This window comes from Chiloscyllium plagiosum, chromosome 27 (genome assembly GCF_004010195.1).
Source record: "Chiloscyllium plagiosum isolate BGI_BamShark_2017 chromosome 27, ASM401019v2, whole genome shotgun sequence".
NCBI classification, from domain to species: Eukaryota; Metazoa; Chordata; class Chondrichthyes; order Orectolobiformes; family Hemiscylliidae; genus Chiloscyllium; species Chiloscyllium plagiosum.
In genome coordinates, this window is record NC_057736.1 from 6,646,888 (window position 1) to 6,664,408 (window position 17,521).

General features: G+C 40.7%; 1 protein-coding gene and 3 non-coding genes across 4 annotated transcripts in view; all 4 read left to right on the forward strand.

Moving 5' to 3' along the window:
• Positions 1-17,521, forward strand: part of LOC122563497 (pumilio homolog 1-like) — a 120,413-nt gene that overhangs the window by 69,814 nt on the left and 33,078 nt on the right. The window contains 6 exon segments of the mRNA XM_043717294.1: positions 475-748; positions 4,340-4,433; positions 6,264-6,383; positions 9,531-9,676; positions 10,786-10,924; positions 15,902-16,045. Of these exon segments, the coding sequence (XP_043573229.1) occupies positions 475-748; positions 4,340-4,433; positions 6,264-6,383; positions 9,531-9,676; positions 10,786-10,924; positions 15,902-16,045 (917 nt within the window).
• On the forward strand, positions 8,478-8,558 carry LOC122563796. Its single transcript, XR_006315734.1, has one exon. It is a non-coding gene; the product is annotated as a small nucleolar RNA SNORD103/SNORD85 (small nucleolar RNA).
• On the forward strand, positions 10,002-10,089 carry LOC122563795. The gene has a single exon (XR_006315733.1). It is a non-coding gene; the product is annotated as a small nucleolar RNA SNORD103/SNORD85 (small nucleolar RNA).
• On the forward strand, positions 11,616-11,700 carry LOC122563794. Its single transcript, XR_006315732.1, has one exon. It is a non-coding gene; the product is annotated as a small nucleolar RNA SNORD103/SNORD85 (small nucleolar RNA).

Genomic DNA, 17,521 nt, shown 5'->3' on the forward strand with positions numbered 1-17,521 from the left:
ATCACTTTTATTCCTGATACTCCTTGCGTTAAAGCAAACACACTTTAACTGATCCCTTGGTTCCTTCCCTGGAAAATCCTTCCCATTAACCCTAACCCTCATCTGCATCAACTCTCTCCTCCGTTATACAGCTCAGGTTCCCACCCCCCTGCCATACTAGTTTAAACCCTCTCGAACTACTCGAGCAAACCTTCCACCCAGGACATTGGTCCCCTTCCAGTTCAGATGCAACCCGTCTTTCTTGTACAGGTCCCACCTTTCCCAGAAGGCATCCCAATTATCTACATATCTGAAGCCCTCCCTCCTACACCAGCTGCGCAGCCACGTGTTAAGCTGCACCCTATTGTATTGCACATTTCTTTTACTTTTCTGCGACTGATTTAAATTTATACAGTTGCTGTAACCTATGTGTTCTGACAACAAAGAGTTATTTTTGTTGTGTGTACAAGAATGACGTTCAACTTTTCTTTGCAGTCGTACCCCTGGCAGCTGCCAGACCTCCCCAAACGAAGTTGTGGATCTTCTTGGACCCAACCAGAACAGTTCCGAAGGCCTTGGTCAGCTGGCTAACAGTAACAATGTGAAACCTACAGAAGATTTTAACAATGTGGAGTCACAGAATGTGCCCTTGGATTCAATGGAACCTGTTGGGCTGGACTCGCTACAATTTGATTATTCCAGTAGCCAGGTGCAAATGGATTCCGCGACAGCTGCTGTGAGTTTGTTTGACTACAGCTCTCAACAGCAGGTTAGTTCACCTACATCTAAGCTGCTGAGACTAAGTTAAAGAGTTAAAAATGCTGATCAAATTAAAATACTCATTTTTAACTATTGATTCCATGGTGACAGATGCATATGCGAGCAGTTTGTAAAAGCTGAGGTGCTTCATTTTCCAGCTTTACTTGACCCTTGTAAGTTTCTTCCCATTTATTCTAGTGCCATATTTTTACTGCACTGGTGTGCAATTCCCAAGCTCCTGACAGCAATGGCAAATAGAATTCAGTATTACTTAAGTCAAGTTATTATAAAACCATAAGACATAGGAGCAGAAATTCGGCCATTCAGCCCATCGAATCTGCTTCACAATTCAATCGTAGCTGATAAATTTCTCAACCCCATTCTCCTGCTTTCTCCCCAGAACCCTTGATTCCCTTGATAATGAAGAATCTGTCTATCTCCATCTTCAATATACTCAATGACCTGCCCTCCACAGCCTTCTCTGGCAGGTCATTGAGTATATTGAAGATGGAGATAAATAGATTCTTAATTATTCCATGGATTCCTCACTCTCTGGCTGAACAAGTTCCTCCTTATTTCCATTCTAAAAGGTCTTCTCTTTACTCTAAGGCTGTGCCCACGGGTCCTAGTCTGTCCTACCAATGGAAGCATCTTCCCAACATCCATTCTGTCCAGGCCATTCAGTATTCTGTACGTTTCATTATACTTGTAAAACATTTAATAGTGAAAAGCAGCTTTAGATGGGTAGTGGAAAAACTCAGCAGTTTTGGTCCTACCTGTAGCGAGGCAGAATTAACAAATGAGTCCAATATGACTCTTGAGTTTCCAATACGTAGATAACATGAGAACGATATGTGCCCCCACCCACCAGTAGCTGGGTAAAAGGAATAGAAATTGACTTGAACCTCCTTGAGTTAATCATTGCTTATTGAGTGGCTTGACAGCATAGCTGATTGTGAGGATTGCAAACATGGGTCAAAGGTCACTGAAGCGGCCCCAGTGCTGTTTTAGAAATCTCTCTTCTTTCCAAGCTATATGATTGCTGTATTGATGCATACAGTTACAAGGTAAGTTTTTAAAAGGGTTGACATTAGCAGGATCTGAACAACGTAATTAATCCAGTAGATAACACCCATTCTGAATTGATTAAAAATAAAATTCTTGGTACTTAATGTCTATTTATTAAACATTGTTTAAAAAGGTGGCCTCACAAACCTACCTGTGTCTTTAACATTTGAAAAAAAACAGTAAAATTTATTGAATTGGGATTGTATAAATCAATAGAGTTGCTTTAGGCATTGGAGACTGTAGGCCAGTTGGTAATCAATCTGGGAAGATGCAAGTTAACCACAGAAGAAAGTAGGTTTCAATGAAATCTGAAAAATGTACTCTACGTAGACAACACACAAATATCTCCTGCAAGCTGTTGGGAAATTTCAACTTGCACAACGCATATTTCTCTTCTTTTAAGCTTAGTTTAGCTGTGAGTTTAATGAAGAAATAATGAAAAAGGAAAGAAAAATACAGGTGCCAGAGATCCAAACATACGTTGGCACCAACGAGCAAGTCAATCACCACTGAAAATTTTTAAAAAGTGTGTAACCTTTCTTCAGTTTTACTCAACACTAATTATTTGTTTAAAAAAAACTGTTTAAAAAGAGAGAAATTGTGTCTCCGGTCAAGAAAAAGGAGGCGGCCTATGTCAGCTATAGACAGGTGGGATCAAGGGAATCCTGAGAGGAATATAAGGGCGTAGGAGTATCCTTAAGAGGGGACATGAGATAGTTTTGGCAAATAGTATTAAAGAGAATCCAATGAGATTCTGTAAGTATATTAAGGGAAAAACCGAACTCTGGAGAGAATAGGGCTGCTTAAAGGTCAATGTGGCCGTCTGTAGAACTACAGGAGATTGATGGGATACCGAATGGATATTTTGCATCAGTATTTACTGTGGGGAAAGAACATGGAAGCTAGGGAACTTGAGGAAATAAATAATGATGTCTTGAAAAGAGTTCATATTACAGAAGAGGTGCTGGAGGAAAATGCATAAAAATAGTCTTTGGCGGAATCTGACAGAAGGTGTTGGTAGAGGATTGCTTATCAGAGTGGAGGACTGTGACCAGTGTGTCGCAAGGATTGGTGTAGGTGCTTTTTGTCATTTGGAGATGCAGTGGACAGTGAAGAAGGTTATCTCAGTGTCATGGGGCCTCGATCAGATGGCTTGTGTGACAGAGTTTAATTTATTTAAATGAGCTGTTGCATTTTGGAAAGGCAAAGCAGGGCCGGGCTCACATGGTTAATGGTAAGGCCCTGGGAAGTATTGCTGAACCAAGAGACCGAGAAGTGGATGTGTGTAGTTCCTTGAAAGTGGAGTCGCAGATAGACAGACAGGGTGGTGAAGAAGGCGTTTGGCACGCTTGCTGTAATTGGTCAGTGCATTGGTAATAGGAGTTGGGAGGTCATGTTGCAGCTGTACAGGACATTGGTTAGGCCACTTTTGCAATACTTCATACAATTCTGGTCGCCCTACTATAGGAAAGATATTGTTATACCCGAAAGGGTGTAGAAAAGATATATAAGGAAGTTGCCAAGACTGGGGGGGTGTGAGCTAGACGGAGAGGCTAAATAGGCCGGGGCTGTTTTCCCTGGAAGGTTGGAGGCTGAGGGGTGACCTTGTAGAGGTTTATAAAACTCATGAGGGGCATGGATAGGATAAATAGCCATGGTCTTTTTTCTAGAGTGAGGGAGTCCAAAATAAGACGGCGTCGGTTTCAGGTGAGAGGGGAAAGATGTAAAAGGAATCTGAGGGGTAACGTTTTCATGCAGGGAATGGTGCATGTACAGAACGAGGTGCCAGAGGAAGTAGTGGAGGCTGGTACAATTACAACATTTAAAAGGCATCTGGATGGATATGTGAATAGGAAGGGCATAGAAGGGTATGGGCCAAGTGCTGGCAAATGGGTCTCGATTAATTTAGGATGTCTAGTCGGCATGAACGAGTTGGACCAAAGAGTCTGTTTGTGTGTTCTATAACACTAACAGACCCTGACTGATTTGTGCACTTGCAGCAGACTCCTTCTACTGTGGGTATGCACCATGTTTTCTTTGGACTAAGAGGGCCAAGTGCCTAGTGTCACGTAGCAGCATTACATCTAAAAATCTGTTATATAACTTCAGGCCTTTACCCACTCACCCACCCCATATAATGTTAACTGTTCTACCTGGTCATCTCAAATGCCAGGGTTATTGTTTGGAAACAGGGTTCTATGCTTCACACATTCTGTGAAACTGGCTTGTCGTTACTCTAAAGAGCTGATTTTTTTTCTACACCTGGCGTCTAAAAATTTGCATTTTTACAAAAAATAATAATTTCACCGTTCTTCCATTTTGAGACAGGTAATACTGCAAGTCTTTAACTGCTGGATGAACAAAACCTAAATTTTGTGTTGAGAAGTAGTGCTTTAGAACGAGGAAGTGATGCACAGAATTCTGGAAGGAGATAACAGCTGAGCTAGTTGATGAAATATGTAAAGAGCACTAGAGCTGTAAGTACGGTGAATCAACCAGTATTCAGCATGTTTTAAAATGTTTTTTTCTTTAGCTATTCCAGAGACAGAATGCATTGACGGTTCAGCAGTTGACAGCTGCACAACAGCAGCAATACGCCCTTGCAGCAGCCCAGCAACCACACATAGGTAAGCCATTTTCAAGAATATCTTATTAAGAAACCTGTGTACTCCCCTGAGTGTCTGATGAAAAATTATTTCATCATTCAAATATTTATGTAATTTTCAATATTTAGCTTTGTTAATGCAAAACAGATGAGTTTAGGATTTGATGGCAATGTGAAATCCAAGTTATAGAGAAGAATTGTGCATAAATTGGTGATTGTCTAATGGGAGGAGGGAGGTGACAGTGAATTGTGGAGGAAGTACTGACTAACGGCTAGAGTGACATCTGTTACTTGAACAAGAATCCAATATAATTGGGAACCAGACTTAATGGCCCTGTTAATGTCTTTCATTGCCTTGTGGAGTCATCGGGTATTCAGGGAGATGTGTCAGTTTATTGAGCAGTAATACTAAGTGTGAGCATAGAGGCTCAAAAGAGCCACTTAAATTAAATGTGTTTGCTTGACCGCTTGAGTGTATTATTAAAGCCTTTCAATATCAGCTTGTAACACTAGCTTTTCATCTGTGACTTAAGAATCCTTACTGTTCTAATCATGTTTGAATGAACTGAATATTCAAGTTAAATTATGTTTAATGATAGATTTGGTAACTGGTTGGAAGGGGTAATTGTTTCTCAGATACAATGTTGTTTCAATTTTGAAACTCTGGAATTCCCCTTGAGGACTTTATATCAGTTACGCTGCGACCCCCTTCCTTTATTAGCTATGTTGAAACCCCTGCAATTATTGTTTTATCACAGTGCAGCACTGCTGAGCAGTCAAAAGGCACCAATAGCATTGTAATGCTGTACTGAGAAATTAAATAGTTTGTTTCTGTAAGATCAGTGACAGAACATTTCATTACTATTGAGAGAAAACTTTTATATTGGTTCACTAATGTTTTACATGTAAATGGCTGTTTGTTTATCAACTGGAATCAAATATATTTTATTGGATTTTGAGAGATGGCTATCCAAAAAATGGTACCATTTAATCTTTGTATTGATGGGATTGTAAGGCTATTTTTGGTGTAAATGCAAAATTGCATTCAGTGTGAACATTTGGAAGTGATGGCACTCATGGCCCTCAGTCAGAAACTATTCAGTATCAAGAACTGAATTTATGTTGTCAAATGATTTGAGCCAGTCACAACTGGCTGGGGAATGGGTGGTTTAGTTAAAGCCTGATCGGTGTTTTCAAGTTATCTGCACAGGGTGGCTCTTTAGCCTGTCATGACAAGACATCACTTGGAGCATTTATCAACCGAAGCAGTGGGAAGTACATTGTCCTTTATTAAAATTTTAATTCTAACTGGTTTCTAGTGTATTTCTTACTCGCAGTCTTACAAGCAGTACCTATGCATCCATTCCATTCTAGCTATAGTTACACAAATTAAATGCAACGTAGGCACTTTAAGTAACGCATTTGAATTACTGTTGTGGTGTGTACAAGTAATATATACACCAATTTTCTTCTTGTCATGTATAACTGCAAACTATTTGACCCTGAGCTTTTGAAGTAATGATGATTTATTGTTAGTTTGAATCAACTTCCTATGAGCATGTTATCTGATTTTTCCCTTGCAAGGGGTACTAAGTTTTAAGAGTGCCATAATTGCAGAACTGATATTCTTTGCTCACCTTTTTTTACCCCCACAATTGCAATGCCACATAACTGCATGCATACTTCTGTTTTTGGAAACAGTGCTAATCAACGTTAATTTACAATGTTTCAAATCCACATTTTGGTTGTGTGTGCTTGAACAGTGATGACTATGACTGGGCCACTAATCTATTGTTCTAAAATTAAGGTGTCATTCCAAATACTTGATGTGGGGTTTTTATATGTTGCACAGGTATGTTTTCAGCAGGGCTTGCTCCAGCAACCTTTGTTCCCAATCCATACATCATTAGTGCTGCTCCTCCAGGTACAGATCCCTACACTGCCGGGCTTGCCGCAGCTGCAACTCTAGCAGGTAAAATGCAATGATCTGTATGAAGACAATTAACTCTGATTTCTTTCCTTCCCCACACTGCCCCCTCCAGTAGAAGCTAAAGGCAGGCAGGTAGCGATCCTGGAAGTTATAGATGAAGAGTGAAGGAGGGAATTGAACATTTGAAAAGATGGATTGTTCTGAGTGCAGGAATCTGGATAAGTTGAATGGTTTTTTGTCTTTCTGGACTTCACGTTGTCCCAACTAATGCAGTGTAGTAAGATTTTGGATTTAATGGTTCATTTATAAGTGTTGGCACTTTTGGATCTCTCAGTCAGCACTTCGGCTTTAAAAGGGATGAGGGTAAATTGAGAAGTAACATCAGTGAGCTGAGTAGTAAATCCACGGAACAGCATGGCTTGGAAAATGGTGAAAGCAAATAGTATGAGACTTCAAAATGCAGGTTGTGGGTAAGATTTGTTTGAAAGTTGCTTTGAACTACAAAATGAATAATGTTAAGATGTTACGTATGGGGAATAACGAGTGGAAGACAACACTTAGTTGCCTTAGTTTTCACTGTCCAGGCTTAACTTGCCTTGTTTCTGAGCTCGAAGTGGATTTCTTTGGTAAGAGATTGATTGCGATGATGACAGGAAAATTTCATTCTCATTGTATCTTGTATATTGTATCTTATATTAATTTGGCAGCTTGTTTGTTTCAGTCAAAAGGAAGTATGTGACAGGATTTGAGTTGGAATGTCATGCAAACCCAAACACCCAATTTTTGTTTTAAGAATTGGAGTCTGATGGGAGATTGGGAATTCAATTTTCAGCTTTCCAACTGTCACATAAATTTGCAACAAAAAACTGTTGGAAATCCACCATTAGAATCTCTTCATGATGCTCAAAATGAGCTGAGTGTGCAGTCTGTAGTGTTGAGAAATTGTAGTTTCACAAAGTAACTGACAAGAAAGTTAGAAAGATTGTGTCCAATGTATTCAATTTTGAAAAGACTGCTGCATCTTGCATGCAATTGACCAGTGTCCGAAAAAGTGATAAGTTTTGACACGGTGTATCACAAACTACAATTATTCGCAGCACGTGGCAAATTTGGCAACCAGAACTTGTTTTCAAAAAGGCTGCTATCTTGTTGACTGTTCTTTTCAAATACTTGCTGCTTGTGTTCATACTGATCAGTTTTCTGCCAATCTGATTGGCTTATCTATTGGACATATGTATGATGTGGTCACCAAAGTAAGTTCTGTCCCAAGGTCAGCGTAAGAGCTCTTATATTGGATGTTGTTGTTATTACAATAAGCTTTGTTTCCATTCTAGTTCATATATGTGGTAAGTGGCAAACATTGGTTTGTAAAAGATTTTCTTGAGTGTGAGATGAGCAGAGAGAGAAGTACTGTTTCTGGGTTTTGCTGGGAGATGGTAGTGTGTAACATCTGAAAGGAACCTTGAATTGATCGCACAGGTTGCTGTGGTGGACATGTATCCTTAATGCAGCTGTTTTTATTAAAAGAATCATACAAATGCAGATGACCATTGTGCTTTAATAGTTATTGTCACATAGGTTAATTATGTTCAGAAGATATTTAAGGTTTTTGGGGCATGAGCACTTTTCACTGATAGAGCCTAGAAACATGAGCACTGTTGCAGTTCATACATAAGTTACTTGCTCTTTTATTTTAAAAAAAAATGAAATGCAGCCTCTTACACAGGAGACATCTTAAAGTGCTTTTCTTACATATAATTTTATTTCAACAAAGTTCCTTTTTAACAGAAACATGGTTCCTAAATCCAATGAAACTCTAGTTCAGTATTTGAAGTTTTGAAGGATGGAATGTAGCCGTGAGAAACATGGCACCCTTGCAGGTCATATTTTTTTAAAAAAAGTTTATTTTATTTTAACTGGTTATTGGTTTCATGTTTTAAATCCTAATGATGAACTTATTCAGTGAGCAAAATCTCATGTCATTTTCAAGTGGATGACTGATGGAAGTTTACAAATCAGATCCGTTAAATCTAATTTAATCTTGATTCAAAACAATTCAAATGTAAAAGAGCACAAACATTTTCAAGGTGGTGAAAATTTGTTTGCTCACAATAAGAAGCAAATATGTCAAAAATGTCTGACAATAATGAGACACTTATCTTCACTGTGAAGTGTTCGATAATGAGAATTTTGCTATTCTTAAAGATCTAAGCCAGACTGAGGTTATTGGTGCTGATGAGCCCTCAATCTGTACCCGTTGATGTCATTTGTAATGTTGTTAAAATTGGGATTTGGTGCGGATATGGTGGGGATGGGGGTGGGGGGAGGGGGAAGAGGGAAGAGAGCGGTGGGTGTATACATTGTCGTTAACTAGACAGTGTACTTCTATTGGACACAGTGAATTCCTGTTTTTAATTTGTTTAATTGATGTCGATATCAGATTAAGCATTTATTTAGGATTCCTTTATTCTACAATTCATTGCAAGTCCGTTTTCAGTTGGCTCCCTCTGAGCCTGAATTGAAGGGTGTTTTGTAACTGCACAATATTCAGTGGGTAATGTACAAGTCAGGGTTGGGTTTTATTTCGCCATTGTTAATATATCTGGAAACAAAGAGACAACGCAAGTGGTTGGCTTCATTGTCAAAGCAACTTTTCTTTCCATCCTCCCTGTGTAGGCAAACGGCCGGCCCCGGATGGCATAGGTGAGATCAATTCACCTTGAAGGAAATTTCGTTCAGCTGTGTTTTGAAGTGTGCCTGTGTAATCTCGTTTTTGTTTAAATGACAAGCATACTGTTCTGTATTGGTCATCTTTAGAAGTCGTCAGGGTTTAATTGCTGCTAATTTTGACTGAGGTACCGACCCATTCCTAGTTTAATTAAATAACATCCACTGTAATGAACCATACTTATTACGCTTTTCTTTTTTGGAAAAGTAGAAATCCAGAATTTATTAAGGCGTAGTCGGCAAATATAATTGTACTAACCTATTGGGTGGGGGGTGAAAAATTAGGATGCACAAATATGAAGTTATCTATCCTGCATAAAAGAATGGCATGTCCATTAGACAATAAGGACATTTTTGGAATATCTAATTAAATGAAATTTTTACGATTTCACATTAGTTTTGTGTATTGCATTAATGTAAATTGTGCGAAGTGCATTTTTAAAAATCTCTACTTTGTGTTAGGCCCGGCAGTGGTTCCACCTCAGTATTATGGTGTTCCATGGGGTGTTTATCCAGCAAATCTCTTCCAGCAGCAAGCTGCAGCCGCAGCTGCTAACAACTCTGCAAACCAGCAGGCTGCGTCACAGGCACAGCAAGGACAGCAACAGGCAAGTCATCCATCCGTTTATAACTTGGTATAGGAGTGAATTAGCACTGAGTCAGGAAAGCTGAGTAAATATAGAAACAGATTTGTCCACCTTGGTGTGTTTTAAAGATTACATAGAAAGTGAAGTAAAATAAATATTTATTCACTTGGCATGCAATAAATTAATGTTAAGGTAGGCCATTATTAGAGATATTGCTGAATGTATCTCATTAGGTTTTGACATGTAAACTCTGAAGTTGGAATTTGTATCCAGTGGACTTTAAAGACTGTACGAGTGGAACTAAAGTATTAGAACTAAGTGCTGCTGTTTGGTTTGCAAAGGTCACTGTGGCAACGATGATGCACTTGGCCTCACTGAGAACAGTGTTCACGAGTTAGAATTTCAATTTTGTACTCCTAAAGATCTGAGCCAGAGCAAGTATATTGCTGCAGGTCAAAGTGATAATGTTGTTGCTTGGCTGTTGACTTCACTGTTATATAAATTTGAGCTCTTGAATCTATCTTGGCGATTCCTGGGGATTGCATCTCTTGCCGAACTTGGGTTGAACTTTTTTTTCGCCCCTTTTCTAAAGTGTACTGGAATTTTGATGTGTGTGCAGGGTATGAGGAGGTGAGTTTTCCATAGTCGGGCTAAATCCCTGGTTGGAAAAGACAAGCATACTTAAGCCAATTACCTGTGCGCCAGCTCCTGACAAACATGCGAGAGTGAGGGCTTACTCAAGTTGAGTCATGATCTGTTCCCTCACCATCCATTTGCAAGAGTGCTTTGAAGGTCACTGTTGAGGTACATATGTTCACAGTGTTCACGTGAAGGCCACAAGTTGCTTGGTGCTTGTACAATAGTAGTTTAGTGATGAATCAGCATATTCAAGAAAGGAAGAGAAACAATTAGCAAGAGCCATTTACCAATCTTCTTCCTTAATATTTACTAATGATGCCCGACGTGACTCTCCTCACCATTGAGAATAAATCCTCTGTTGCACATTCCTTTGAACCGTGAATGGTAATGATCTGTGTCACAGTATCTTTTTGGTTATGATTTCAGTGAAATCACATTGACCAACAGGGCGTTACACTTCAATATCAGTAATCTTATATGGTTTATCCCAGGTTCTGCGAGCTGGAGCCAATCAGCGTCCTTTGACCCCAAATCAAAGCCAGCAAGGACAACAAGCAGACAGCTTGGTAGCAGCTGCAGCCGTGAATTCAGCATTGGCCTTTAGCCAGGGATTGGCCACTGGAATGCCAGGTAAAATATTAATTCCAGGTGCTACAGATATATGCATTATCCGATAGCAGTGGTGTGGGTTGTAGAATAATGGTTTAAAGAATGTTTGATGCATTACCAACAAGTTAATTATTGACAATTGTAGAGCTTCATAAAGTAGAAACCACTGAACAAGTAATGGATCAAGTTTCTTCACATTTGAGTTTACAATTGAAAACACATGAAGCGTCACACAGCATGTTTCTGCCATGTGTACAACCATTATAACCAAGCATTCAGCGAGGTTGCGAAGAAGAGGATGCTTCAAAGCAATAGAAATCTTTCATACATATGTTTAGTAACTTACATTAGAGAAGACAGACTAGCTTAATTTTAGAAATACCTTTACTACTTTTGCTGCCATTTCTGAAGATCTAATTGATGTACCAGCAAAGATTTCAAATGCTCGGTGTTTGGTTGTTGTATAAGTTATTTGTGTTATTGTTGGATTTGCTGTTACTGCTGTAACACAAGGTCAAAAAAGGAAGTGTAATCATAATTTGTAATATTAGATGCACAGAAATGTTGGTTAAATCAGTACAGTTCAGTACAGACTAACAGAATACCAAATTAAATACTAATTAGGTTAATCTTCCATTTTAAGGCAGTTTTAACACCACTTTGGAAATTTTAAAGTAAAGCACTGTTGGCAATATTTTCATTTTTGAATCTGTCTGGCAATGATGACAAACTTGCCCTCACTGAGAATATTTTCAGTTATGAGAACCTTACTTGTACTCAAACATATCTGAGCCAGACATTAACACTTTGATGTTTTGAATAACACACTTCAAGCCTAATTACTCATTTGATTCAAATAAAACATTTTCAGTTCACAGGAACTGCATGTTTTGTCGTAGACCCAGTTTAGTGAGAGGATTTTGTTCTGAACTTGTCATTTTATTATTAACATTCATACCTGAATGTAGCTTTATGGGACGGGGTTGATTTTCAGATGAGTTGAAAGACAACAGTTCCAAAGCTTGGGATTGTCGAATAGATTTGGCTCAGAAAAATATCTCATTGTTTTACTGGGACATATTCAAAGCTCTGTACTTCTGTTGTGGAAAAGGACTTAGCTTGTTCAAAGGAGTAGAGCTTTTTGAATAGTTCATGGACATGGATGGGGAGCGGATGAATTCTGAAAAGTACTTCCAAGACATTGGACAAAATCACCTGAAGATGTACAAACATCGAAAATAGGTGCAGGGTGAGGCCATTCAGCCCTTTGAGCCTGCACCATCATTCACAATGGTCATGGCTGATCATGCAATCTCAGTATCCCATTCCCATCCTCTTCCCATACCCATTGATCACTTTAGCCACAAGGGCTACATCCAGCTCCCTCTTGAATGTATCTAATGAACTGGCCCCAACAGCTTCCTCTGAGAGAATTCCACAGGTTCATGACTCTGACTAAAGCAGTTCTTCCTTGTCCCAGTCCTGAATGGCTTGCCCCTTATTCTTAGACTGTGACCTCTTGTTCTGAACATTTCCAACATTGGAAATATTCTTCCTGCATGTAGCCTGTCCAGTCCCATCAGATATTTATATGTTTCTATGTCTCCTCCTCTCCCTCTCCCCCAACCCATTCTAAATTCCAGTCGATCCAGTCTTTCCTCATATGTCAGTCCTCCTCATATGTCAGAACCTTTGCTGAACTCCCTCAATAACAAAAATGTCCTTTCTCAGACTAGGAGACCAAAGCTGCACACACTGCTCAAGGTGTGGCCTCACCAAGGCCCTGTATAATTGCAGAAAGGCATCCTTACTCCAATACTCAAATCCTTTTGCTATGAAGGTCAGTATGCCATTCGTTTTACACTCAGCCTGCTGCACCTACATGCCAACATGTGGGCAGTACGGTGGCACAGTGGTTAGCACTGTTGCCTCACATCGCCAGAGACCCGGGTTCAATTCACGCCTCAGGCGACTGACTGTGTGGAGTTTGCACATTCTCCACGTGTCTGCGTGGGTTTCCTCCGGGTGCTCCGGTTTCCTCCCACAATCCAAAAATGTGCAGGTCAGGTGAATTGGCCATGCTAAATTGCCAGTAGTGTTGGGTTCAGGGGTAAATGTAGGGGAATGGATCTGGGTGGGTTGCGCTTCGGCGAGTCGATGTGGACTTGTTGGGCCGAAGGGCCTGTTTCCACACTGTGAGTAATCTAATCTAAACCCTCAGCGACTGTTCCATCATGACACCCAGGATCTCAGTGCAGCTCACCTTTTCCTAAACTGCCACCATTCAGATCATAATCTGTCTTCCTGCTTTTGTGACCAAAGTGGATAACCATGGATTTTATCCATGTTATAATGCAATTGCTAAGTATTTGCCCACTCAGCCAGTCTGTCCAAATCTCCCTGTAGCTTCTTAGCATTCTCATCGCAGCACACATTGCCATCCAGCTTAGTGTCATCTGCACATTTGGAGTTGTGGCATTCAATTCCTTTGTCCACATTGTTAATATATATTTCTATTGTGAACATCTGTGCACTGAACCCCGCAACACCTCAGTCGTCACTGCTTGCCATTCTGAAAAGGGCCTGTTTATTCCAACTGTCTGCTTCTAGCTATGTCAATACATTACCTCCAATACCATGAGCCTTTATTTTCCTTTGTAATCTGTTGTGTGGAACTTTGTCAAAAGCCTTTTGGAAGTCCTGATACACAGCATCTACTGATTCACCATCATCTACTGGTCACATCCTCAAAAAACATTCCACAAGATTTGTCAAGCATGATTTCCCTTTAGTGAATCCGTGATGACTAGGACAGATTCTGTCACTGCTTTCCAAATGCTCAGTTAGTACATCCTTAATGATTGACTCCAGCATTTTCCCCACCACCGTTGTCAGGCTAACCAGCCTATATTATCTGATTTTTCTGTACCTCTTTTTTTAAAAAGTGGAATTACATTAGCTACTCACCAGTCTATTGGAACTCTTCCAGAGACTACAGAATGCTGGAAAAATGTCACCGATGCATCCGCTATGCACCTAAATTGGAGGTGTATTGGACAGTGAGGAAGGTTACAACAGGATCTTGATCAGATGGACCAATGGGCTGAGGAGTGGCAGATGGAGTTTAATTTAGATAAATGTGAGGTGCTGCATTTTGGAAAGGCAAATCAGAGCAGGACTTGTACACTTAATGGTAAGATCCTGGGGAATGTCACTGAACAAAAAGACTTTGGAGTGCAGGTTTATTGTTCCTTGAAAGTGGAGTCACAGATAGATAGGATACTGAAGAAGACATTTGGTATGCTTTCCTTTATTGGTCAGAGCACTGAGTATAGGAGTTGGGAGGTTATGTTGGGGCTGTCCAGGACATTGGTTAGGCCATTTTCCGAATATTGTGTGCAATTCCAGTCTCCCTCCTATCGGAAGGATATTGTGAAACTTGATAGGGTTCAGAAAAGCTTGACTAGGATGTTGCCAGGTTGGAGGGTTTGAGCAGCAGGGAGAGGCTGAATAGGTTGGGGCTGTTTTCCCTGGACCATCAAAGGCTGAAGGGTGACCTTAGAGGTTTGTAAAATCATGAGGGGCATGGATAGGGTAAATAGACAAAGTCATTTCCCTGGAGTCGGGGAGTCCAGAACTAGAGGGCATAGGTTTAGGGTGAGAGGGGAAAGATATAAAAGGGACCTAAGAGACAATTTTTTCATACAGAGAATGGTGCATGCATGGCATGAGCTGCCAGAGGAAGTGGTGGAGGCTGGTATAGTTGCAACATTTAAAAGGATTCTGGATGGGTATATGAATAAGAAGGGTTAGAGGGATATGGGCCAACTGCTGGTTAGGATATCTGATCCGCATGGATGCGTTCGAACAAAGGGTGTTTTTCCTGCTGTACATCTCTATGACTCTATTTCAAGAGCCACTTCCTTAAGTATTCTGGGATGCTGGGATGCTGAACCCTAGGGGTTTCCCAGTCTTTAATCCCATCAATTTCCGCAATATTGTTTCCTGACTAATCAGGATTACCTTTCGTTCCTCCTTCATGCTTGATCCTCTGTCGCCTACCATTTCCTGAAGATTATTTGTGTTCTCTTTAGTGAAGGCAGATCCAAGGTATTTGTTCAACTGGTCTGCTATCTCTTTGTCCATTATAAATTCATCTGATTCTAACTGCAAGGGACCTAAATTTGTCTTCATCAATCTTCTTCTCATCACTTATCTATGTAGCTGCTTTTGGCGGAGGGAATTGGTTGCACTAAAAACCTGAAACAGTGAAATAGAGAGTAACGAAGGGGAGTGGGTGCTGAGGAGCTAAAAAGATGAGGGACAGAGCTATGATGAAACTTAAGTGGCAGGAATACAATTGCTTGTGTATTGGACTGCCAGGAGCCAACGAGGATAAAGCCAGCGGATCTTCAGATGAATTGATGCATGGAATCTCAGTCAGGAGAGAATGTAACATCTAAACACAACTGGAAATTATTGCAGCGTGAATGAGGGTTCAGTAGCTGACAGCTTGTGGTAGCACGTGATTTTGGGAGATGGGGAGGTAGGAAAGGGAGACCGTGTGCAGTGTGTGGTCAAATAGATTGGGTTAAACCCATTTCAGGCCATCCTGTATGATGACCCCTTTTATGAGTGGGCTAGTGACTGATAGGCAGTTTAGCTCATGAAAATCTACAAATGGGGATTTTCCACTGAGAAATAGTTGACTTTCTCCCTGGCATGCAGGTATTGAGGCCTCTTTCACTTCCTTTGTTGGAGATTAATTCTGTGACACATTTCTGTTATGTATGGCTGTCACACTCTGCACATTAAATTTGTCAACTGAGATGCTGAAGACAAATAAACTTCTAATGACTGATGAACTGTAAAGTGTTGATTACAATTTCTTAATGCCAGGCTGTATTTCACATTATTGTATTTCCAGTTGTAAGTACTTGAACCAGTATATGGTGTTACGTACAAATGGGTATATTTTGAGCACTTTTTTTACTACAGGTTATCAAGTCCTCGCTCCAGCTGCTTACTATGACCAGACTGGTGCCCTGGTCGTGAATACTGGGGCTCGGAATGGTCTAGGAGCTCCAGTAAGACTTGTCGCTCCAGCGCCTGTAATCATAAGTCCATCTGCAGCACAGGCAGGTAAGGTTTATCTGTTTCAAAATGGGACTTGCATTTGTAAACTTAACATTTTTGGCACCTCTAACTCAATAAAGGAAGATCATTGTGTCATTTTAGATGCCTGTTCCACAGATTGATCTCTCTACTGCAATGGGTGTTTGCTTGCCAAAGCTGAATCTTTAGCTTTCTTCATATTTGTCATGTGTTTACCAACGACACTGTTCCAGTTAAAATCTCAAAATGGTTAAAGTACAAAAGGAGACATTTTGACTTGTCAAATGTGTGCCAGCTGTCTGCAACAATAGTTCAGCTATTACTGCTCCCCATCTTGCTGCTCCTCCAGCTCTGCAGAATTTCACCCTTCAGATGCTTATTCAGATATCTTTTGAAGGCCAGCGTTAAATCTGCTGCTACCAAGTTTTGAAGCAGTGCATTCCAAACCATAACTTATAAAATATGTTTATAAGCATGCTGCGTCTGGTTCGTCTGCCAGTCACATGTTTCTTTGTGGTCTGTTCCCTACTCTTCTGCCACTAGGAACTGATCTCCCTGTAAATTTTGCTTCAACTCTTCCCCATGGCTATCCTTTTGCTAAGGAGACCAAGCACAGCTTCAGTCTATCCATGTTCCTGAAGGCACTGTTTCACTGACTTTTTCATGAATCTTTTCTTCACCTTCTCTAATACATTCCCAGGATTGTAGACACAGCATTGCAGTAGAGATCAAACTGGTGTTTTATAAAAAAATTTTAAAGGACTTCCTTACTTTTATACTTTTTTAATATAAATTTCATGACCCGATGTTCCTTTTAACTGCTTTCTCTACTTGCCATCTGATTCAGTGGTTTGTGGGCATGTGGTCTCTCAGTTCTCCTGTTCTTGTCTCACCCTCTAGAGTTGTACCCTTTAGTTTTCATTGTTTCATATTCTCGCTCCCAAATGAATCACTTTGCACTTCTCTGCATTAAATTGCATCTGCGATGTGTTCACCCATTCCAACTGTCTACAGCCTCTTGAATTTGTTTGCTGTCCTCCTCAAAGTTGGCAATTTGTATAATCCTTCATTCCCCTACGCTCCCGGATTAACGAGTTCAACACGCGGCGAGACATCGAACAGTTCTTCCGCCGCCTTCGCCTCCTACTTCTTCAACCAGGATTCTCGCCCACTCTTTGACGACCCCTTCTCCCGCCTCCAACACACCCCATCCATCTGGACACCCCGTGCTGGCCTCTTACCTGCCCTTGACCTCTTCATAGCCAACTGTCGCCGTGACATTAACCGCCTCAAGCTCTCCACCTCTCTCACCCAGTCCAACCTCTCACCCTTGGAACGTGCAGCCCTCCACTCTTTCCGTTCCAACCCCAACCCCAACCTCACTATCAAACCGGCAGACAAGGGAGGGGCGGTAGTAGTTTGGCGCACCGACCTTTACACCGCTGAGGCTAAATGCCAGCTCGCGGACCTCCTCCTACTGCCCCCTTGACCATGACCCCACCT